At 38.8% G+C, this 25,383-nt stretch overlaps 1 protein-coding gene across 8 annotated transcripts in view; it reads right to left on the bottom strand.

Moving 5' to 3' along the window:
- Nucleotides 1-22,845: 22,845 nt before the first annotated feature.
- LOC149848907 (SUPPRESSOR OF ABI3-5-like) overlaps nt 22,846-25,383 on the bottom strand; it is a 39,644-nt gene continuing 37,106 nt past the window's right edge. For all 8 annotated transcript variants that reach the window (XM_089998008.1, XM_089998023.1, XM_089998016.1 and 5 more), the window contains 2 exons: nt 23,576-23,766; nt 22,846-23,328 (listed from right to left, as the gene is read on the bottom strand). In XM_089998008.1, coding sequence (XP_089854134.1) covers nt 23,152-23,328; nt 23,576-23,766 — 368 coding nt within the window. In that variant the 3' untranslated portion in view covers nt 22,846-23,151. The remainder of the gene's footprint in view (nt 23,329-23,575; nt 23,767-25,383) is intronic.

A 25,383-nucleotide genomic window follows, 5' to 3' on the forward strand; every position in this document is an offset into this window, starting at 1 on the left:
GAAAAGTAGAGAAAACCAAAAGGTAAGTGTGATCATCGCAAAAATTTTCTTCTCTTGTATCTTTCTCTCTCTTCCTTCTCTTTTCCTTTCTATCCTTTATTCCCTCTTTTTTTGAAAGGAGACAATAAAAGACAGAAAAAGAAGAGAGAAGAGAAAAGAAAAGAAAGAGAAGAGAAAACTCTTTTGCGAGGTCTCACTTGACCTTAATTTGAAAGAGATTTAAGAAATTAACTCGCCTCCGTTTTGAAATATTTGCGAGAAAACTGGGAGACGGGATTCGCTCGTCGGTACGAGGTTTGACCGTTCCTGGAGCCTTTACCAGGGGTAATCAAACCAAGAGTCGAATTCATGCCTTTTGCTTTGCCCAAATATTATCTAAGAATTTATCCTAAATCTAAATGCACAAAGAATCATGCTTGTGCAATGCAGTGATGTATGCTCTTTTTGAAAATTGATTTTGGAAATCTCCAAGTATTCTGAGATGAACTTGATAATGGAGTGAAGAAATGATTTTTGAATGGTAAAATCTAACTTAGAACTTGAGATTGATCAGAGAAGTTCTAAGTTTTTGAAATAATCAGAGTTGGAAGAATGAATCTTGATTTGAAAAAAATGATTTTTGAAGCTGAGATAAAAAGAAAAAGGAAGGAAATTTCAAAGTCGAAAAAATGGACTTTGAACTTTAGATTTAGGAGAAGAGATAAAATTTGAAATGGAATTGAATTTTGAAATTTGAAATCAGGATGGATTCGAGAAATCCAAATGGTATTAAAAAATAGAAATGGATAGATGAGATTTGGATTTGAAATCTAGAATTGGGAATTGAATGGGATTCTGGATTCTGAATAGAATTGGATCCAAGATCTGGAATCCAAGATGGGATTTGGATTCTGAATCCTAAAATGGATTTTGGATCTTAAAAATGGATTTAGGATCTAAAATCTGAGATCCAAGATAGAGTTGGACTCTGGACCCTAAGATGGATTTTGGATCTGAAGTCTGAGATCCAAAGTGGAAGTTGAATTCTGGATCCTAAAATGGAATTGGATCTGAAGTCTGCGATCCAAAGTGGAATTGGATTCTGGATCCTAAAGGAATTTAGATCTGAGATCTGGAATATGATGATGAAGTTGAATTCTGGATTAAAAATGGATGTTGGATCTATAATCTGAGATCCAAGATGAGGTTGAATTCTGGATCTAGGATCCTAAATGAGGATTGGATCCGAAAGTGAAGATTTGTACTTGGAAATCTGGATTCAAGTTGGGATTAGGATCTAACTTTGGATTTGGATTCTGAAAGTCCAAATGGAATTTTTGAAAATGGATCTGGGGTTTGAAAACCCAGATTAAATATAAAATTTAAGAAGGGTTAAGTTTTGAGATCCAGAATCAAACTCAAGCCTTGATTTTGAATTTTGAAGGTGAGAAAGATAAACTTGGTTTTGAATTTGAAATCAAAAGATGAATCAGAGGTTTTAAAGTTGAATTGAACTTTGAAAATGGAATTTGGAAATGGAATTTTGAATATAAAATTGAATTTTGAAATCTCAAAGTCAAATTGGACTTTGAAATTGAAATCTAAATCTTTGAAATAAGATAGAAGAATGAATTGAAATAGAGATTGAAGAAAGATATTTGAGATCACTTGGATTTTGGAAAAGAATTTTGAAAATATGATGTTCTATCTTAAATGATGAATGAATTTAAAGAATCTTGAAATTGGATTTTGAAAAGCTATTTCATTCTTTAAATGAATTAAAAATGAGATTGAAGATATAATACATCCCTGACTATGGTCATTGAATGTATTATATAATAATCACATTTAAATTTAAGTGAAGAATAAAATACATCTTTGGTGCTTTTATAGAGTTTAAGATGAAATTAACTCTCAATATACCCTGACTATGGCCATTGGTATATATATTGAGTTAATTTTAAATTAAACCCTGATAAAAGAGGAAAATATTTAAGGAAAACATGATGAATTTTTTTAAAAAATGATCCAGTGTGGATCCTGTGTTATTTTATAGAAGATAACAATCCTAAGTTTTGTTTACATTCTGACTATGGCCATTGATGTAAATCATCAACTTAGGATTAATTACCTCTTACGAAATGGTGCACGTGCCATTCGTGTTTCACCATTGTGAGATTTTGAGAAATAAAGGTAAAAATCATGAAAATAAGTAATTTGCAATGCTCATTCGTTCTAATATAATACTGAAAACATAAAATTCTTAATTGACATCTAGCTATCCTTAAGTATTCTTCGTTGTGAGATTGTGAGATTTTCATTGTTTTAGTATTCTTCGTTTAGCATTGTTTCTACTTTTCTCTCTTGCACTGCTTGTGTTCATTTGATTTGTGCAGGATAACGCAGGAGTGGAGCAGAAGTGATTACACGACACACGAAGTGCAAGAATAGAAGAATTTTACTTTTCAGTTTAAGAATTAGGAATTTAATTGGGTTTGTAAATATTGCACTTTACGCCCTCTGCGAAGGGTATTCATTTGTTGTAATAGTTAGTTGTTTTTACTTTTCTTGAACATTTTTTTTACATTTCAATAATTCGGCAATAAAGGTTAGTATAGATTTGTGTACTTGAATACAAAGTATTCCCGTTCCCTGAGTTCGACCCGGTCTCATCCACTAGTGAGAACCGGTTTTTATTATTTGATGTCTGGTTTTCACATGTTTTCATATAAAAATCTTTTCAAAATTACAACGATTTAAAAAAAGACATCAAATTTTTGGCATCGTTGCCGGGGAACGGCGTAATATTAGTATTCGCTTTATTTCCTAGTGTTTGTTTGCATTTAGGTTTAGAACCACGTATGTGCATATCTTAGAGACGAGCTTACTTTTCTGCATAGCCCACCTACTAGGATTCCCTTAGAGGTGACTGTGTACGATTGGTACCGTACACATAGACTTTATATTTCTTTTGCATCATCTATGTTTTGTTTACTTGCGTGGTGATTGTTTAGTTTTTGTTGTTTTTAGTTTACTCGTTGTGTGGTTTGCGTGGTTTGGCCGCTTAGTGGGTTAGTTAGGTAGTTGTGTTACTACGACTAGTCCCTCAGTAATAAAGCGCGAGGAAGAGCGAACACTTGCTCCAAAAATGAACATTGTCTCTGCCGCAAGGTTCAAACTTATGGAGAGGGAGAATAAGAAATTAAGGACAGAAGTAAGCACTATGGGGATTCAATTGAACTCAGTGGTAGAGATGATGACCGGTTTTCTTAATAAGATGGGCACAACCAAGAGGCCATGCAGAATAGATAGTCCACCAATAAAAAGTGAGAGACAAGTCTATGATATTTCATCTGATTCGTCAAGTGCCTCAGAATAAATCCTAGATTTTTATTTTTATGACGCTAGGTTTTTGTTGTAATCGTATAATGAGTTATAGTAACGTGACATTCTTTTATTGTTTAATTCTTTATTATTACATCATTTCGTCTGTGGCTCTTGGTAATAAATAAACTTTAATCGAAAATAGATGTTTGTTCAGAAATCGTGGCATTGCCTAACCTCTTTGGCATCGCTAAGATATAGTATTTTTGTTTAGCAATCGCTGTATTTGTCTCCGCCTCGAAAGAATATCGCAAAAAAGATTGGCGAAGTAAGCTGTGAACAATAATTTAGCGAGTTCTGACGGCGTAAATGATAACAGTCAATAGCGATAAGAAAAAGTTGATGCTCCAAAATCTATACGATACGGTTCTCGGTCAGCAATTGTTCATCTGTCAGGGACACCTTTAATTCAAACCGCGATAATGAACGTTTGTTGTTAAAAAAGTGATAAGGAAAGTATGTTGCATGAATATATCGATGTATCCATATACGATAATCAATAGAATAATCGTGAAAGATTATTCATACCTGGATAACGAGTTTGTTCGGGTCGTGTCAATCTCCCACTGAAAGATTGTTATAATGTGACCGACAAATGATGGGTTTTTAATTATTTAAAAGTCAATCATTTAATTTGCGGGGTGTTTCCGAAAAAGTCTGGCATGTGAAACGACGTATTTTTAAATATTTAAAATGCAAAGGGCGGCTTGTGGAAAGACGTATTTTTAAATACTTCGAACGCAATCATTTAATTTGGCGGTCAGACAATTTAATTTGGCGACATGCGAAAAGACGTATTTTTATTTATTTAAAACACAATCATTTAATTAGCGGGCTGTTTTCGAAAAAGGGCGGCACGTTAAAGGACTTTACCTTTGTATTTGACTGAGGACGGTGTTTCCGTATCTGCGTTGCAAAGATGCCATCGATATCTCCGTTCAGGCATGGCGCCGAAGAAGGGGACAATCAAAGCAGTACAATCAGCCATGGCGGCCAAGAAGAGGACGATGGGAGCAATACGACCCGGCATGGCGCCAAAGACGATGGGAGCACTACGATCGGGCATGGCGGCAACGGAGAGGACGATGGGAGCAAAATGACCAGGCACGGCGCCAAAGGAGTGGACGATGGGAGAAAAACGACCAGGCATGGAGCAAACGGAGAGGACGATGGGAGCGAAACGACCAGGCACCGAGCAAACGAAGAGGATGATGGGAGCGAAACGATCAGGCACGGCGCCAACGGAGAGGACGATGGGAGCAAAACGGTCAGGCACGTCGCCGAAGAAGAAGACAACCACATCCACAGTACTAGCACTAGCGCTTAAGACGTATATTTTTTGAAACGCCTAAGCGGTTTAGTCAACATTTGCCTTTTCTTGTCGTATTTGGACTAGTGTTGTTTACTGTAGACAATAATTTCAATGTCTAATCCTGAATACCACGCTCATGGTGCACTCAGTTCAACATCCACATGCAAGGGTAGGCGGCAATGCCCTCACGAGTTCGTAGATGACATCGAGCAGATGCAAGATGAATTTGCAGTTGGGAACACTATCAGTAATTTTGTAAGTATTTAACCACTATCAATTTCTAGGTCGTTCCGGTTTGTATGTTTTGAAGTTTGTAAATTTGTGCAACCAGACAATGTGTGATTTTGTCAATTACATTCAAAGCAACCCAACAAGCAATACAGTATGCATCATCAACCCTTATTTCATGGTATGTCTGGTCCGCTGTTATTTTGTTTGCTTTTATGACGTACTCACGTTTCTTGGTGGTTAAACTTTACTATTTTGTTCAGCAGATGTACGTCCGACGAAAGCCATACGACATTGGATTCACAGATGCACTACCTTGTTGGAACAGCGATGATGAGTGCCTAGACATTTCGAAATTTGGAAAGGTAAGTGAACAAACCTCTTCTCCAAGGTTTAGTTGTAACATCCCCATCACGATATGTCTCTGGAATGAAAAATTATTTTATCGATTCGTAGATTTTACTTCCTACACTCTGGCAAAATCCCGACCATTGGGTCCTATACGAGATGAATTTTCTGGAAAAACAACTATGGTGCTACAACTCATTGGACTGCCACAGTGGCGTAGAACGCGACGCTATGCATTTGGTAAGCTTGTGGTCATAGGTGAATCGTAGCTATTTGAGGTGGACCGGACTGTAATATATTATCCCTTTATCACAGGCGGGATTCCTTAACGGGCTTATGGGTGTCGACATTGCCGAGTGGATGTTGCTCTGTGCTAACGATGCTCCTTTACAAAGTAATGTGGTCAATTGTGGCATATTCGTAATGAAGCATATTGAAGCAATATACAATGGAGAAGAACCCTGTTTCCACGTTGTATGAGCTTTGTATCCGATGTTATTGGGTATTCCTGTTATATATTGGTTTCACATTACATGTTTTGTTGCAGGAACATATGTCGAAAATACGCTATGAAATATACGGAAAATTAATTGAGTTTAAAAAGAACGGCAGACAAAATATGTAAAGTGAAACCTATCGATTGCTTTGTCTGTACAACCTAACGAGCTCCGCCATCACCGTTCTCGCCCTCGTCCTCGACAACAACCCAGTCGGTGCAGTCGTGCTGAGGGTGGCCAGCAGGAGCTCCACCACGTCCTCTTCCTCTCCCTAGCGAGGAGTTCTCAGCGGAGCTGTCGTTCCGGTGACGGGTATTCATCTCGTTCCGGTGACGGGTGTTCTACGAAAAGTAAATTGTATTCAGAAATAGTTTTGTGTTGTATACGTATAACCAATGCTGGTAAAGTTGTTCTTCAGTAATGAAAAATACTATACGGCCAAAGATACTTTGGTGTTGTTCCTACGGCGAAAGATATTTTGGTGCGGTTGCGCAATATTTCTAAAAATCGCATTCCGTGAACTTATGAATAAGAAAGGTTTGTTCTCAGAAATCGTTGTACACCTAAGGCGATTTCTTGGGACGCGTGTGGACGTACTTGTGGATTTCTTTGAGACCCAAAAATTCGGTCCAATCGCATTGATTACTATTGAGAATAGCCCATATTGTTTAATTTCATTAATGCGGAGTGCATTTTTATTTAAGTTTTGCTTTTGGTTTAATGAAACTGACGTATATACTTGAAAAATGACGAAGGGTGATAGAACGTTTCATTAATATTTGAATGACACAACACACAGTTCCACTTTGCTTCACGAATAAGGAACCGAGAAATCGACAATTCCTGCATAAACGACTTGTGCTTGAATCGAGTATATAGGCGGCTTCGACGCAGTTGTCGTATCCATCTATACTTTTTTCATATGTCTGCAAGATCATAATTGAAGGAAACGAAGTTTAAAATTCAAGAAATTTTCTAATTCTTACACAAACGGCAATGGCTTGTCCATTTGTAATCATTGTAAGTCAAGAAGTATTTGCGGTGTTAACTGATACTAGTATAAAGCGACAATGAACGTTGTTAAAAAACCAACGGCTATGATATTTGGCATGAATATATTGTTGTATTCATGTTTGATAATCAATTGAGTAATCGTCAAAGATTATTCATACATGGAAAACGAGTTTGTTCAGGTCGGGTCAATCTCTCATTCAACCATTGTTATAATATATAGTTGAAACGGTGGTTTTTTAATTATTTAAAACTCAATCATTTAAGTTGCGCGTTGTCTTTGATAAAGGGCGGTAGACGAAACGACGATTTTTAATTATTTAAAATGAAATCATTTAATTAGCGGGTTTTTTTTTCGAAAAAGGGCGCATGGGAAAAGACGTAAGCTATCACCACGCAAATAAAATCTTACTTAGATCATTAAATGAAACGCAACCTTGATCAATGCCCAAAAAACACTTACTTGAACAACCCTTCGCAGCCCGCTTAGAGTGACAGTCGAACAATACCCCCAAATCATTATGCTGCGATGTCAAATATCGCTATTCGACGATAACCAAAAAATCGCCATTAAGTGATGTCATCAATCGACTTCCAGCAGAAGCCAGAAATCGCTATTTATCGATTAAAGCAAAAATACAAGCACAGACCGCAAGTTGTCGATGACAAATCTCTATAAACTCGTAACAAATCCGACGATGTTGAAATCGGGTCATGCAAAGAGGCATGTCAACTAAACTAATAGCCCACATGAGATTCTTGTCCAGCTGACAGCACAATCGCTTTCCTGCGATATCCACAACTGGCTATGCAGCGATTACGAAGTCTACTTACGCAGCTCCAAGCGATTGCGAGAAATTGAACAAACGTTTATTATCGCTTTATACTAGTATCGTTTGACACCGCAATTCGGTGTTGACTAACAGTTTACAAAGGTCGAGTATTACAACACAATTCACGCTCGCTATGCAGCGAATATGTAGTCAAATTACGCAATTCCAACCGATTGCCATTAATTTTGGATTTGCCGTACATTATTCATTGATCATGTTGGTTGAGCAGTAGATCTTTTGATTCATAAATAGTCGCACAAGTACTCGACGGTGTGATTATCTTCTACTTCGTGAACCAGCAACAATCAAACCGACGGTTCCTTCATAAACCTGGACCCCCCCCCCCCCCCCGAACCTAGAAAATTGTGGTCGGTGAGGCAGACGAAGACAGCTACACGACCAACAATGGCGAATCATGCGTATATTGTCTTCACATCGTCTCCATTTTCAACAAAATTCGTCTCTTTGAAGCCGTTATTTGTGATTTGTGTTATGTACTATGTAATGTAATTTCCATATCGTTCATTGCAATGTCCTTATTCATTTCAGTAGAACATCCACTGACGAAGCTGGGCGAAAACTTAGTCAATCACTCATGGACGACATCAAACGAATGCGCAATGAATTCTCAGAATGCAACATGATCAGTAATTTTGTTCGTATGAAACTAGTAGGAGTTGTCTATATACGTAAGCCATGTGTACGTGCGTTAACAACACCATATTTGCTTCAAACAGACTATATCTGATTCCGTCAGTTATATTAAAAGCAACGCACCAAGCCAAACTGTAAGCATCGTCAGCCCGTACTTCATGGTATATCGGTTGTATTTTACGTTGCTTTTGGTTATTGATTAAGTCTGATTGATTCATATGTTAACGTTGTTGTTAGCAATGTTTCGGTATGCAGACGATCTTACGCTGTTTGCCATACTCCAGTGGATTTAAAGACGACCTACCTTATTGGGTTAACGGTAATCATTGGAGAGACCTTTTGTCAAGTGAAAAGGTAAGCAAACAAACCTAGAATGCAAGGTTACAGCATGACAGTGCTAACAACATTTTTTTGATCCATTTGCAGATATTGATTCCTACACTCTGGCAATCAGAAAAGCATTGGGTCTTATACGTGATGGATTTACACGGAAAACAACTTTAGTGTTACAATTCTTTGGAAGTTGACAGTGGTTTACGGCTAGACATTTTCCATCTCGTAAGATTCCATCTATATGAGTATCGTGTCCTGTACTGGGGTCATGAATTTACTTTGGGTCGCATTATTCTCATATCGGTTTCGTCAAAGCCATTTTGGGAGTCGATGTTAGCGAGTGGATTTATCGCACGGCATACCATGCTCCATTACAAGATAATGGTGTTGATTGCAGCGTATTTGTAATGAAGTACATTGAAGCGATATACAATGGTGCAGAACCCTGTTTCGACGCTGTATGTCATTTCTTGTCCTATGTCATTAGTGATTAAATGCAAGTCTATTGGTTCCACCTTACAATTTGTTTTTGCAGGTTGATATACCTGGATTCCGTGAAGAACTCTGCCAAATATTGACGTCCTTCCTAATTGCGAAGAAGAAACTAGCAGAGCCGCCACGAGGATGTAAAAGGCAGCGACCAGCGGTGCCCAACATGCATGATTGACAGTCGCAGAATTAGATAGCGATGTATGCAATGAACGAAGCCTTGTAATGTTCGAAATGATAATAGTCAACATCGTTATGAAATGTTTGATATGTAAACATCGCCTTATTGCTGACACGCACAGAATGAAAATCGCAAAAGAAACTCAAGATGAATGTGGTGAACAAGAGCCAAAAATGTCTTTTTTGTAATTACAAATAGTACACAGCGATAAGACGGGTTTGCTGTTCAGAAATGGTGGTCTAACGTCAGCTTCACTACTACTACCATGAAATGTTGTGTAAGAATTTGTACATTTTTTTAATTTCAAACGACTATTTACTTTAATTATGACATTGCATACATATGAAAAAAGTCTACATGGATACAACAACCGCGTCGAAGCGCCTATACACTCGATTCAATAACAAGTCGCTTTTGCAGGAATTGTTGGTTTGTTGGTTCCGTATTCGCGAAGCAAAATGGAACACATCCTTAACCTATGCGATGTGTCATTCAAATATTAATGAAACGTCCTATCACCCTCCGTCAGTTTTCAAACTAATACGATAGTTTTAATAAACAAAGAGCAAATCTCACATAAAATACCCTCCGCATTAATGAATTTGAACAATGGCATGTCAGACAGCTATTCTCAAAACTAATCAATGTGATGGGACCTGGTAGTTCAAATCACGGTAGCACGTAGCGGGTGGGTTTTATTGTAGAAATATTTTTTGGTCTTATATAAAACCACAACTTTGTTCAGAGCGAACATTACGTGCCTTTGTTACTAGGAATCGCGGCAATCCATTTCTGCACTTTTCGTTCACGGAAAGCGAGCTATACAACGATTTCGGAACAGCAACAAAATATCCTTCACCAGAACGACCGCTCCTCTGAAACCTCCTCCTCGTGAGAGGAAAAGGACGCGGTGAAGCTCCTGATGGTCACCCTCGGCGCGGCGACCGCATCCCTCGCCACCGCTGACGACCGTAAATTAAGTGCCCGCGACTGCACCGCCGGCAGCTCCACGTCAGCCAACTCCACCTCCGCCGACCGCTCATCACCATGTTGCGACTGCACAGCCGTAGTTGGGCGAGAACGGTGATGGCGGAGTTCGTTAGATTGTACAGAGAGAGCAATCAATAGGTTTCACATTACAGATTTTGTCTCCCGTTCTTTTTGAACTCAATCAATTTTTCGCATATTTCCTCGCGTAAATCTGGTATATCTTCCTGCAACAAAAATATGTAATGTGAAACCAATATATAACAGGATTCCCCAATAACAGCGGATGCAAAGTTCATACAACGATGAAAACAACTTCTTCTCCTTTGTATATTGCTTCAATGTGCTTCATTACGAATATGCCACAATCGAACCTATTAGTTTGTACAGGAGCATCGTCAGCACAGAGCAACATCCACTCGGCAATGTCGACACCTAAATAGTTCTTCAGGAATCCCGCCTGTGATAAAGGAAAAATATAGTACAGTCCGGGTCACCACAAATAGCTACGCTTCACCTATGGGCAGAAGCTTACCAAATGCATAGTGTCACGTTCTACACCAATGTGGCAGTCCAATGAGTTATAGCACCATAGTTATTTTTTCACAAAATTCATCTCGTATAAGACCCAATGTTCAGGATTTTGCCACAGCGTAGGAAGTAAAATCTGTGAATCGATACAATAATTTATAATTCCATAGACAGATCCTGATGGAGATGTAATGACTAAAACTTGGAGAAGAGGTTTGTTAACTTACCTTATCAAAATTCGCAAAGTCTACGAACTCTTCACCGATGTTCCAACAAGGTAGTGCATATGTGAATCCACTGGTGTATGTCTTTTGTTGGACATACATCTGTTGCACGTAATAGTAAGGTTTAACCACCAAGAAAAGTGAGTAAGTAATAAAAGTAATTAAAACAATGGTAGGCCAGACATACCATGAAATAAGGGATAATGATGCGTACTGCATTGCTCGTTGCGTTGCTTTGAATATAATTGACAAAATCACACATTGTCTGGTTGCAAAAATTTACAAACTTGAGAACATACAAACCGAAGACGTAGTAAATGATACTGGTTGCATACGTACAAAATTAGTGATAGTGTTTCCGTCTGCAAATTCATCTTGCATCTCCTCGATATAATCTAGGACCTCCTTAGGGAGTTGTTGTCCACCCTTATCTGTGGATGTTGCACTGAGTGCACCATGAGCGTAGTATTCAGAATTCGACATTGAAATTATTTTCTACAGTAAACAACATAAGACGAAAGACGACATGAAAAGGCAGAAATATACGTCTTAAGCGCTAAAGCTGGTACTGTGGGAGTGGTTGTCTTCTTCGTCGGCGACGTGGCTGGTCGTATTGCTCCCATCGTGCTCTGCTTTGGCGCCATGACTGGTCGTATTGCTCCAATAGTCCTCTCCTTTGGCGCCACACCTGGTCGTACTGCTCCCATCGTCCTCTTCTTCAGTGTCATGCCTGGTCGTATTTCTCCCATAGCCTTCTTCTTTGGCGCCATGCCTGGCCGTATTTCTCCCATAGTCCTCTTCTTCGGTGCCATGCCTGGACGAAGATATTGATGTCACCTTTGCAACGCAGATACGGAATCGACGTCGTCAGTCAAATATAAATGAAACATCCCTTAACATGCTGCCATTTTTCGAAAACCGCCCGCAAACTAGATGATTGTGTTTTAGATAATTAATAATATGTCATTTCACATGCCGCCCTTGCTCGATAAACGCCCGTAAATAAAATGATTGCATTTTAAATAATACAAAATACGACTTTTTCCATGCCGCCCTTTTTCGAAAAAAAAAACCGCTAATTAAATGATTTTGTTTTAAATAATTAAAAATTGTCGTTTCATCTATCGCCCTTTATCAAAGACAACGCGCAACTTAAATGATTGGATTTTAAATCATTAAAAAATCGTCATTTCGACTACATATTATAACAATGGTTGAATGGGAGATTGACCCGACTCGAACAAACCCGTTTTCCAGGTATGAATAATCTTTGACGATTACTCAATTGATTATCAAACATGGATACAGCGATATATTCATGCCAAATGTCGTAGCCGTTGTCGGTTTTTTAACAACGTTCATTGTCGTTGTATACTAGTATCATTTAACACCGCAAATCCTTGTTGACTTACAACGTTTACAAAGGGACAAGTCATTGCCGTTTGCGTTGTTGACCTCATGAATTGAAATCCTCGCAATTAAGCGATTTCTGACATACAACAATATCGTACCGATTAAGAACTCCAAAGCGATTGTGAGAAATTGTGGAGTACCTCTCACACTTGCACTTCCACTTTTAAAGCGAACAAAGCTCACCCTGTAACAGACGAAGAGGTTTACTTACCAATTAAGAAATGAAGTGAGGAAGAGAAACGACACATTGATTAGCCTTTTATTTACAACATATGGTTAAAAGTTTTCACAAGATAACAATTGGAGGTGTTGGGAACACGAAAGAATTGCTGAAGAAGAAGTTGAATCGACGCCTTTTATTTACAATCATAGCTTTACCGACTGACCTTGGTAAATTGACCGGAATTCCTTCTTTGTTCCATGGTTGATCTTTCTTCATCCAGGAATGGCGCCGTTGAAATGTAAGGTTCGATTTCTAGCAATCGCTTGGAGCTACGTAAGTAGACTTCATAATCGTTGCATAGCCAGTTGTGGATATCGCGGGAAAGCGATTGTGTTGTCAGTTGTACAGGAATCTCGTGTGGGCTATTAGTTTAGTTGTCATGCCTCTTTGCATGACCCGATTTCAACATCGTCGGATTTGTTAAGAGTTTATAGTGATTTGTCATCGACGACTTACGGTCTGTGCTTGTATTTTTGCTTTAATCGATAAATAGTGATTTCTGGCTTTTGCTGGAAGTCGATTGATGACATCACTTAATGGTGATTTTTTGGTTATCGTCGAATAGCGATATTTGGCACCGCAGCATAATGATTTGGGGGTATTGTTCGACTGTCACTCTAGGTGGGATGCGAAGGGTTGTTCAAGTAAGCTTTTTTGGGGCATTGATCAAGGTTGCGTTTCATTTCATGATCTAAGTAAGATTTCATTTGCGTGGTGATAGCAAACTCAAATCATAAAATGAATCGCAACCTTGATCAATGCCCAAAAAAGCTTACTTGAACAACCCTTCGCATACCGCTTAGAGTGACAGTCGAATAATACCCCCAAACTTGCTTGAACAACCTTTCTCAGGCCGCTTAGATTGACATTCGAACAATACTCACATATCACTATGTTGCGATGACACAGATCGCTATTCAACGATAACCACAAATCGCCATTCAGTGATGTCATGAATCGACTTCCAACAGAAGCCATAAATCGCTATTTATCGATTTAAGCAAAAACACAAGCGCGGACCGCAAGTCGTCGATGACAAATCACTATAAACTCGTAACAAATCCGACGATGTTGAAATCGGGTCATGCAAAGAGGCATGACAACTAAACTAATAGCCCACATGAGATTCCTGCGTCCCATACCCATCTGTTGAATGCATCAGAGCCTGTCATGATAGAGAAAATATAAGACACTGCATTAAGTTTCACAAGAAATGCATACCTCCTCACCACATTGATTACATACCAATAGACTTGTAAAACTGAAGCGATCCTTGCCGGAAATATGGTAGGGAGAAATGGAGGTTTCAATGTTTGCTGCTACTTTTGTAGGGTATTGCTGCATGTTGGACATTACACGAGTTAGATATTGACAAGCTTCACGTAATGGGAAGCAATATAATGTCTTACATACCTGTTCATTCGAAGGGCTTTGTTGTTTTTTATTACAGTTTGGTTGTTTCTTAGTCATTTTCTTGCCAACCAATTCTAGTGCACCCTTTGACCTCCAACGACTGCGATCAGAGGCAGGTTTTCTTTTGATACCCTGCGCTTCATGAATATGTCCATCATAATCAGCAACGTTCACTACTGACTTGTTGAAGATAATGTTTACGCTTCGGCGCAACTTCTCGGGAGTGTCAAGCGAAACATGATTTTCACCTAGGTTGTTCGATCCCATTATATTTGGTTGGTATTCATTCGTTGCAACGGACTTAATGTGAATTGACTCCACGTTTTCAAGTAACTCCATTGCAGCTTTTCTCACAGATACATAGCATTCTTCACTTCTCGATGCCAAATCAGCAACATGCATGAATGACCTACACAGTTGTTGGTAACGAGAGACTATGTGGCACTTCTGGTCAACACCAGATTTACTCGCATTGTCCGTAACGAGCATTTCAATCTTTGCGCATCTCTTCCATCTTCGCATTACGTAAGACTCAGGTATTTCTTGTATCTTTTCTTGATTGAGTGCATTTAATACATGACAGCATAGAATACCTTTGAATTCATACATTTTGCACGAACATTCAACTCTTCCGTTGTCAACATTGTACGTGACATGTGTTTCTTGCCTTTCGTGATGGTTTTTGCCCTATCATAAAATATGGTATTTGTGCATATTCTCGGTTTGCACGAGTCCTTCTATTTTGCAATTCATGACATATAACACATCTTTTTTGATCCATTCAAATACAGTCAGTGTATACAGTGCTGCAGGTCGCATCAATATTTTCATGTCAAGAGTTAGAGGTTGTGTATTGAAGCATTTCACGTCTTGTTTAAGCTCACTCTATCTTAGACCGTCTACAAATAAATCATATTATTCCATGAAACGAAACATTGTTAAACATGAATACAGGGTCTTCTTCAGCGTGGCATGCATAGATTCAGATCTTTGTGTGCTTATCATACCTGCACAAAAGTATTGTCTTCCATATGCCAATGCCCACTTCTCTTTTTCTGCATATAAATTTTGTAACCACAGATAGTCAATAAGGTCGTATGTCTTAATCATTTGCTCCCAATCTGACTTAAAGGTGACCTCGTCTACGCTATGAAGTACACACCTTGTAAACTTTTTGTCAAACCCTGTATTCTGATTAAATATGTGTCCTATGTTCCTTGCTGCATTTTGAAAGATATGCCACAAACATAGGCGATGATGTGCATCTGGCCACACATGAAGCATTGCAGCCGCAATTGCGTGATCACCATCTGTAAGTACAGTTTCATGATGCTTCTCGTTCATTGCCTGTGTGAATACTCTGAACAACCACTCAAAGATTTCTTTGGTCTGGTCATACAAAAATGTCTCGCCTAATATACAACTCTGTGTGTGATGGTTCACTCCGACAAACTGCGCAAATGGCCATTGTTCAGTATTAATCTTTATTGTAGTATCAAACACAAGCACATCATTGAAGCATTCATAATCCACTCTTGACTTTGAATCTGCCCAAAACATATTCACAGCATATCCATCTTCGTCCACTTGCATTGCACTAAAGAAACCATGTTCATTGCTTGATTTATTCTGTAAGTAATGAACCAAAGAACATATTTCTTTGTTCTTCATGTTTTCTGTCCTCTTCCTTCTCAAGTGGTTTCTTAGATCCAAAGGTGTGAATGGCACATTTTCGCGACCACCATCCATGCGGGTAAACAAATTGTATGTCTTCCTTGGTGCAATGCCGGCGCTATCGGCTATTTCAGTCATTGCAACATGCGCTACAGTTACTTTACGATGTGACCTTAGCATAGGAGTCATACATGATGCAGATAACTCATGATTATGATCACTGATTAAAGTACGCACGACAAATTTCTCATTCGGATGTCTTCTCAAAACCATTCTCGCTTGACATCCACATCTTGATTCTGGCATGCTCCTTGTTGGATTTCTCATTGATTTCTTCCAACCTTGCTTGGAACAAACATATGTCTTTCTAACCACAAAACTCTGTGCATTTTTTGACCAGGAAAACCTTCTCACACTGAAGCCAACTTTTAAGGCATAATCATTGTAAAATTTATATGCAGCTTCCTCATTATTAAACTGCATTCCTTCTACAGGAACAGAGTCAAGTGTAATTCCATGTACATTCCCAGTTCCGACGCTTTTATTGTGTGTACTGACATCAAAATCTGCCTTATTATTGACTTGCATTTCTTCTACTGTAACATTCAAGTCAAGTGTACTTCCATGTACATTCCCGGTGCCTACACTTTTATTATGTGTACTGTCGTGGTAGTCTACCTCATTATTGAATTGCATTTCTTCTACTGGAACATTCAAGTCAAGAGTGGGTCTAATGACTGCACCCTTCTTTTCATGTGCATCATTAGTGCAGATGTTCAATTCTTCGGTTGCGTCAATAGTATAGATATTCAATTCTTCAAAACTTTCGATTGATTGAGCTACATCATCTTTATTACAACCTGATGATAAGTTCAACAATGTTTTAAGCAATATATCAGTCTTTGTTTGCATCAAAATAGCAAACAAATCGATATTAACTAACAAAAAAATATCTCACAAAAATGGAAGTATATTACTAAAACAGGGATTTTTTGATACAATGCATGTAATGAGTTAATGTAGGATACCTGATGGGGTAGAGGCCCTTCCTAGCGTTTGTAAACAAGCATTCTTGTCAACAGGTCCCAGCGTCTTACAAATATCGATAAGTTTCCAACAATCGTAAGAGCATGATCTACCTGCAATAACCAAACAATGCCTTAATGGCACACCAGGCGACATGCCTTCTTCATCGATAGCATGATGAGATGAAAAGCTACTCACGCTGTCTTAATAGCACTGGTGGGAATGTTTGTGAATCATTGCTTTCTTCCATAATGCCTACAAGCAACGAAAAAGAAGAGAAGATAGTGGAGTTAGCAAGCGTATATGTTTACTACGATTTAATCAGGATGTATATAACAACAGATACCTATAAGGTTAAGCAAGTCAAGGCAACGATTTAATGAATGACAGTATCAAAGCAAGTGCGGTTTGATGTTTGCTTATACTGAGCATCGAGTTGTCGCTTACCATGCCAATTGTAATACACATGTCGTACATGTGTGTTGACGATAACGCTCTCATTACATCCACTAGGCTCAAAAGCGAGTCCAATCGAAGTCGCTGAAAGAGCAACGACATGCCTGCGAAAATCGCCCCCCCCCCTACCCCCCACATGCAAGTAACGATGTCTTTCTGCAAGCACATGTTTTCAAAGTCTGTGTACAAATATCTTAGAAATACATATTACATAACATATAATATCTTACAAATCGATATACATATCGATTTGTAAGATATTGAAAATCGATACGGCAGTTCAGCATAATAACTTACAACTCGACAATCAAAACCATACTATCTAAAAGGTCGATAAATATATCGCACAATAAATTAGAAATCGATAAGAAAGAAATTGAGCATAATAGCAAACAAATCGATACAATGCATATAATGAGTTAATGTAGGATACTTGATGGGGTAGAGGCCCTTCCTAGCATTTGTAAACAAGCATTCTTGTCAACAGGTCCCAGTGTCTTACAAATATCGATAAGTTTCCAACCATCGTAAGAACATGATCTACCTGCAATAACCAAACAATGCCTTAATGGCACACCAGACGACATGTCTTCTTCATCGATAGCATGATGAGATGAAAGGATACTCACGCTGCCTTAATGGCACTTGTTGGAATGTTTGTGCATCATTGCTTTCTTCCATGATGCCTAACGACAACAAAAATGAAGCGAAGACACAGGAATGTTTTGTAACACAAGTCATGCACGAGAAGGCGACAATGTGTTGTAAAACAAGGCGGAAAACTCGACTGGAGACGAAGGCAAAGTTTGGGTTGATAATGGGAGCTACTGTTACAACAGATCGCGCAGGAGTTTAATGAATAGGGAACGTCTCCACTTTAAATAGTTAACATCAAACTTTCTGGATGGAGGACTTTTTTGTCCTTTTCTGTCCTTTTCTCGAACGATCGTTTCACAGCTTTGAATGGAGGATATTTTTGTCATTTAATCAAACTGTCATTTCAGGGCAAGAAAAGCAAGGGTGATTAAGTATTTGCAACAGCACCAGAGTCCGATGCAAAGGTATGTCAACATACACGCGCATACGAGCACCATGTGCATGAATACGTGGCGCTCATTCGACCACCCGAACACAGACGTGTGATGGCTATAGCGATTAACACTACAAATCGCTATAGCCGTCACGCGTAAATCGCTATTTGAATCAAGACCAACTTGTCGGGGGCGTATCTCCCTAACTGGAGATTGGATTTCAAATCTGTAAAAAGCGATGTCTTTTTTATTAAGTCTAGTTTATTCCTGTCAATTTTCAGCAATTTTTATGGTCATTTCATACCTGTTTTTGGTCGAAAACCAAGACCCTATCACACTCTATATCGTTTGAGTTACTCATGTTTTTAGTTCATTTTGCAAGAGTCATATCTCCCCAACGAGAGATCATTTTTCAAATCTGTAAAAAGCATTTTTTTGCTTTATTTTTCTAGTTTATATCTGAAATTTTTTATAACTTTATATATTTATTTGATATTTCAAATATATAAAAAACCAAAAATATTTTGTTTACTCATGGTTAAATAAGATTAATTTGTAACCAGTCCTGAATTTTAACAAATTTAAAATATCAAATATGTATAAACAGTTATAAATTTTAACAAGTTTGTCCTAATTTGGGTAGCGATTTGCTTACTGAATAACACTATAAATCGCTATAGCGATTTGCGGAAGACACTACAAATCGCTATAGTGCAATTCAAAAACATTATAAATCGCTATAGCGATTTGCGGAAGACCAACTTGTCACCCTGTTGTGGTGACAGGGTTGTGGTTTTTGACCCAAATTTTGGTATCGTCAACTTAGGATTTAATCACCTTTTATTAGAATGGTGTGTGTGTCATTCATGTTTCACCATAGTGTTATTGAAAATGAAAATAAAAATGCAACATATTGATTATGAAAAATGAAAAATTAAACTACATGCTCATTCATTCTAATCTAAGCATAAATACTACAAATTGTAGTTAAAAGACCGGACAACACTATAAATCGTTATAGAGGTCGTTGGAGACCCGAAAATACTACAAATCGTTGTTAAAAGACCGGACAACACTATAAATCATTGTAGGGGTAGTTGGAGACCCGAAAACACTACAAATCATAGTAGGGACACATTAGAGACCCAAAAAAATTATAACAATGATTTGCTGAAGAATATTGTCAATCAATTAGCGATTTGTTGAAGGAGAGCTACAACAGTCATGATATGGGGGCCAAAATCAGAACATTTACAAAATCTGGATACAGGGTTCTTGTATTAAATCAAAATAAAATAACAATTGATCATGAAAAATTCTGAAAATTTACAGAGATGAACTAGACACATAAGCGAAGAGAACCCGTTTTACGAAATTGAAAAATGATCTCTTATTAGGGAAATAAAATTTTGATAAAATGGATCAAAATCTGAGCCGTTAAAATAACACAGGGTGACAGGGTTGTGGTTTTTAATCCCAAAACTGGTATGAAAACACCAAAGAAATCACAGAAATTTGGTATGGACAAACTAGCTTCAATTTAGAAAACAACCCCGCAAGTTGGTTCTGATTCTGCTAAAATCCTGACGGTGCAAAATAACAGGTTCTGAACCTCGATTTTTAAAGTTGGTCAAACAAACTCAGAATGATCTGATTTTTGGTGGAGAGCATGAAGACATATGCATAAAGTTGCAGTAAAAAATTCAGATCGAAATGAGCTTCGATTACATACAAATCAATGAATTTAAAATACACTAGCATTGAAAGTACAATCTAAAAAGCAACTGAAAATGATAAGAGTCAACTGCACATTGAAAAAGAAATAACAGGTTCCAATGAATCCGAGAGACATCTTTGTATTCTCCTATACATATAAACTCTTCAAGTTGAACGATGCTACAGTCAGTGTGCAGGTCAGTCGGTGTTTGATGGAGCAATGTAGGATCGTCTGTTGGATGTGCACAGAAGTAGAGAGAGAAGGGGGAGAGAGTGAGAGGGTTGATGTTCATGGCCTTCTCCAGGGAGAACTCTTTGTCTCTCTTGATTTCTTCTCTAGAGAGAGAGAGGGTTTTACAGTGTTTTGCGGAGAAAGAAGAAGACTTTGAAGAGTCAACATCATCCTCGACTTTCTGGATGGAGGATATGTTTGTCCTTTTTTTGAACGGAGAAAGAAGAAGAAGACTTTGAAGAGTCAACATCATCCTCGACTTTCTGGATGGAGGACATGTTTGTCCTTTTTTTGAACTGTTTGTTTTTTCTTTTTTGAATGAAGGGCATTTCTATCATTTTCTCAAACCATCACTTTATGAAAAGAATAGCAAGAAAGGGTACTTAAGTCTTTGCAACAACACCAGAGTCCGATGCAAAGTTATGCCAACATACACGGGAATACGAGCCCCATGTGCTTGTATACGTGGTGCTCATGCAAAGCCCCGAACACATACGTGGGATTCAGTGAATCATCGGGGGCAAACATACACCACCCTCTCCAATGTCACCCTATCTATTTCTTATGGTTATGGAGTGGTTGTCAAGATGCATGAATCACGATGAAAGAAAATATAAGCTTACCCAGTCAAAATGAGAAGATTTGAATGGCATTACAACTTTTATGCCAATAATGCCCTTTTCTTCTTTTAGGGTCGTAAAAATTTGATAAGGAATTTTCTTTCCATGATGAGAAAATTTAAGTGTCGGGGCTCAAAATAATTAAGAAAAAAGCTATCTTTATCCCTTTCAACCTCTCTCCCCACAAGGCTATCCAAATTCATCAATGGAGTGGATGGCAAGTTAAAGCCCTTCATGTAACCTACCTGGGTCTTCCCCTCTTCAGAGGTACGATTAAGATAGTGATGTGTGAGAAGCCAGTTGAAAAGTTTTGAGCTAAGTTGGAATCGTGGGACGGAAAGCTTTTGTCCATGGTCGCCAGAATCATTCTAATCAGGTTTGTCTTGCTTTCTTTTCCACTTTCAACTCCCCATGACCATCATATATGAGATTGAGGCAATTATTCGTAAGTTTTTATATTATGATGATGATTCTTATAAGCATGATCACCTCCTTAATTGGAACCAAGTGTGTAAACCCAAATCAGAAGGGGTCTAGACATCAAAAGTTTGGCAAGAGTTAATTTTGCAGCCCTCTCTCTAAATTGGCATGGATGATTTGTCAACAACAAGCTACTCCATGAGTCCTATGAGTAAGATAAAAATATTTGTAGAAAGAATCCTTATAGGTGCCAAAGAAGAACGAATGTATATACTATGGTTGGAAGGGATGCATAACCGGTGTGTTGGCTTTATTGGAGGGCGTTAGATGGGAAGTGGGAGAAGAAAGTCATAAAATTTTGGTTTGATCCTGGATGCCAAGCGACCACCTCATACTACAATTGTCTCTCAGTACTCAACAAGTCTTATACACCACCCTTAGCCACATTCGTCTTGAGGATGTCATAGACAAGGTCTCTCATCGCACCATAAAATTGCAAGATGAAAGGGTACAGCTCCCCCTAGATGTTAAGAGGGAAGTTGAGAGACAAGTTTGGTAACCTCGTAAAGAAGACAAGATTCAATGGAGGCCAGCAGAAAAATACTCGATGAGAAGTGTTTGAGAGTTGGTCAGAGAGAAAGGGCAGATTTTTAAAAAGGTATGGAATAATAAAGCTCCTCCAAAGGCTTCCATCGCCTTAAGAATTGCAATGAAAGGCAAGCAGATTGCTCAAAAAAGATTGCAAAAGTTGGGTTTTCATATGCCTAGTAGGTGTGCATTTTGCGAGTCAGACAATCACGTTTCTCTAGTGTTTTGGGGCAAATCACATGAAAAATTGATGTCCAACCTTTTTGGAAGGCATTGGAGGCCGGGGTTGAATGGAAAAGAAGATTTGATCAGATGGCCATGGAGGAATTTCAAGGAAAAACAGATTCAAGTGTGTTGTTGGGATATTGCATTCCACGTAGTAGTGTGGATGCTAATGGAGGAAAAGAAATGAGGTAACCTTTGAAGAAGTAGCCAAATCACAACAACCGATAACGAGGGAGGCGGTGCAAGCAATGCACGAACATGTAATAGGCATCTTAAAAAAGTCGACCTTTGATCGCTATATTCTGATATATAAACTTGATTTTCTCATGATGTAAAAATCAATGATCGTAAATGCACTTTAGACTTTTCAACACAATAGACATATTTTATCAGAAAAACACAATCTAAGGTTTGATCTCTAACAAATCAACCAACCATGTTAAACTCAACTACCAAGTTGGATTGAATCAAAACAACTAGAACCATCAGATCCCAAGTCTTGTGCGAACAACTGTAACAAATATGACCCCTATATGATAGATTGAGATTGGTGAAGCCTTCCCAATTTGTTTAAAACTAGCCTAAAATTGGCAGGCTGAGAAATTGCAGACGGTGATATATGCAGAGTTAACACACTTGGTGCACCAGTACCTTTACTTTCCACGTCTTAAATTAGGAGTTAGGACTCTAAATAGAACTTTTTTAAACCGCCAAGCATCAATGGTTCTCAATTTCATAACTTATTTAGCCATTTAAGAAAGCAGAATCGGGAAATGGCGAAATAGTGAACACAGTGATTCTTACCAACTTCAAAGGCTTTTCACCAAATCTAAGGAGGGCTATTTCACATTTAAATGAAAATTTAAATAGGAAGAAGTCAGTTGCTACCGTATACACGTCAAACTTGGGATAAATTTTCAAGTCCAAGGTAACATGCGACAGGAACTACTGCCCTTTCCAGAACAGTTTTTTTGACAGACAACCGTTTTACTGTAGACATCACCAGAAAAAGATGCTGCCAAAGCAATCAGCTCCCAATATACCGTAGCTTTACACGAGAGAAGCTGCATCGATGGAGTCACAATCATCATCCGCATGGGGAGAAGCATGCAGCTCAGAATTCTTATGACATCTCACGGAACCTGGCTAGAGCCTTCTTCTGTAATATGCTTCTGTAGCTATCCCCTGACTGAGCTTCTGACCAATGATCAGATCTCCTCTGACTACCCAAACCAGCCCTCTCTTCAGTGGCCTGTGCATGAACCGGCTCAACAATGCCACTTCCATCTTTGCCAAGACCCTGCACCTCAAAACCAAAATAGGATTCCTAATCTGTAACTGAAATCTCAAGTTAAAAGCAGAAACAATCAACTAGGATGAGACGGCAGGAACACCAACCCTGCCTGCCGACAAAATCACAAAAAGAAAGAAACATTTGGCCACCAAACAAGAGAGAGGAGAAGATTAATCATAACAGAAACAATACATTATAAAAACAAAAAAGAATAAATATGTGATTAGAACAGTGGTAAAAGAATCTAGAATACCAAGCCTTCCTGCCAACCCATGCTTTTCAGCATACGATTTCCAACATTGCTCTCGTCAATGGCTCGATCTGCCGTAATAACCTCATAACTTTGAGCTTCCCCATCACTTGCAGCAGCAGGCCGTCCTACCCCAACTCCTGGAGGGAAAGGCATCTTCATATCTGACAAAGCCTTCCCCCGAGTATTGCCGCCTATTCCATGAGATGAGATGCAAGTGGATCAGAGATGCATGGCCAATAGAAACAACCTTTCTGAATTAAATTTATCCTTTCCGTTCAGAACTGGTATAGATAAATGGACAAATCCAGCTTGAGTATACCAGGGCCAAGCAGCCCCAGAAAAAGAAGGGGAAAAGGTTAAGGAGCCAGATGAGCTCTGGCAGGCTTAACACAAACAGTGAATGAATTTCGGCAGACACCTTTAAATATATGACAAAAAGCAGCATGATTCAATTTAAATAATGACACACACACACACACATAGCAATGGAGTGCTCATGGAGTACCTATGTCCAACTCTTAGAAACCATTAATTTTTGTAAATTTTTTGGTTTTTTTGTTGATCAAGACACCCTACAGATATGACCTACGTACATTTCTTACTACTAAAACAAGTTTTCAATCATATGATTGTGGTGTGCATGTAGGTATTCTATGATCCTCAAATTTCAACAGCCCACAATGTATCAAAATTTCATGACTTGAAAAATCATTTTTTTACATCAGAAAATCATGATGCAAGGTAGGGTTCCTATCAAACAAACCATGTTGAGTACATCCATATGGTTTGGTGAGAAGATGCAACCCACACCCATGGTTTCCACTAGGTGGGTGTAGGTGCTCCTCAAGCACCATAGCATTAGTAATATATATATATATATATATATATATATATATATATATATATATATATGTCACATGGGTGCGGGTGCGGGTGCGACACGGGTGCGGCACAATTTTAAAATTTTTGGACACGGGGACTCGGCAAAATATATATATATATATAATTTTATTTTATTTTTAAAATGCCACAGCTGACAGTCACAGACTGTGCACAGCACTGTGCACAGTCACAGACAGTGCAATGTGCACAGTCACACAATCACAGACTGTGCACAGTCTGTCACAGCATGTGACTGCAGCACAGTCACAGACTGTGACTGCACTATGCCTTTATATATATATTATATATATATATATATATATATATATATATATATATATATATATTTAAATAAAAAATATAAAAAATTGGTTTTTTAGGGACATTTTTGGACTCGGTCAAAGTTGATCGAGTCCAAAATGTGGACGGACTCGGCCTGGACTCGTTGACCGAGTCCGACTCGGCGTTGACCGAGTCTGGGCCGAGTCCGAAGCCGCACCCGAGTCCGCACCCGTGTCGGGGCATGTCGACTCGGGTGCGGCACCTCCTTAGCCGAGTCCGTGTGACATAGATATAGGGGTGGCAATTTCTGACACGACCCGCCAACCCGCCTCTTAGGCGGGTTCGGGTTGGGCTTAAGCCAACCCATTTAATAAACGGGTCGACCCGCGTAACCCGTTTATTAAACAGGTCGGGTTCGGGTTGGGGGTATGCCAACCCGCCAACCCGGCTGACCCGTTTAATAAACGGGTTAGGCGGGTGGGTCAACCCGCCAACCCGTCTGCCAACCTGCCAACCCGATCCGTCAACCCGCCAACCTGAAAACCCGTTTACCCGACCCAACCCATTTATTAAATGGGTTGGCGGGTCGTGTCGGGTTACCCGTTTATTAAACGGGTCGGGTTCGTGTTTGCCACAGCTGACCC

This window comes from Nuphar pumila, chromosome 1 (genome assembly GCF_984573655.1).
Source record: "Nuphar pumila chromosome 1, dmNupPumi1.hap1.1, whole genome shotgun sequence".
NCBI lineage: Eukaryota > Viridiplantae > Streptophyta > Magnoliopsida > Nymphaeales > Nymphaeaceae > Nuphar > Nuphar pumila.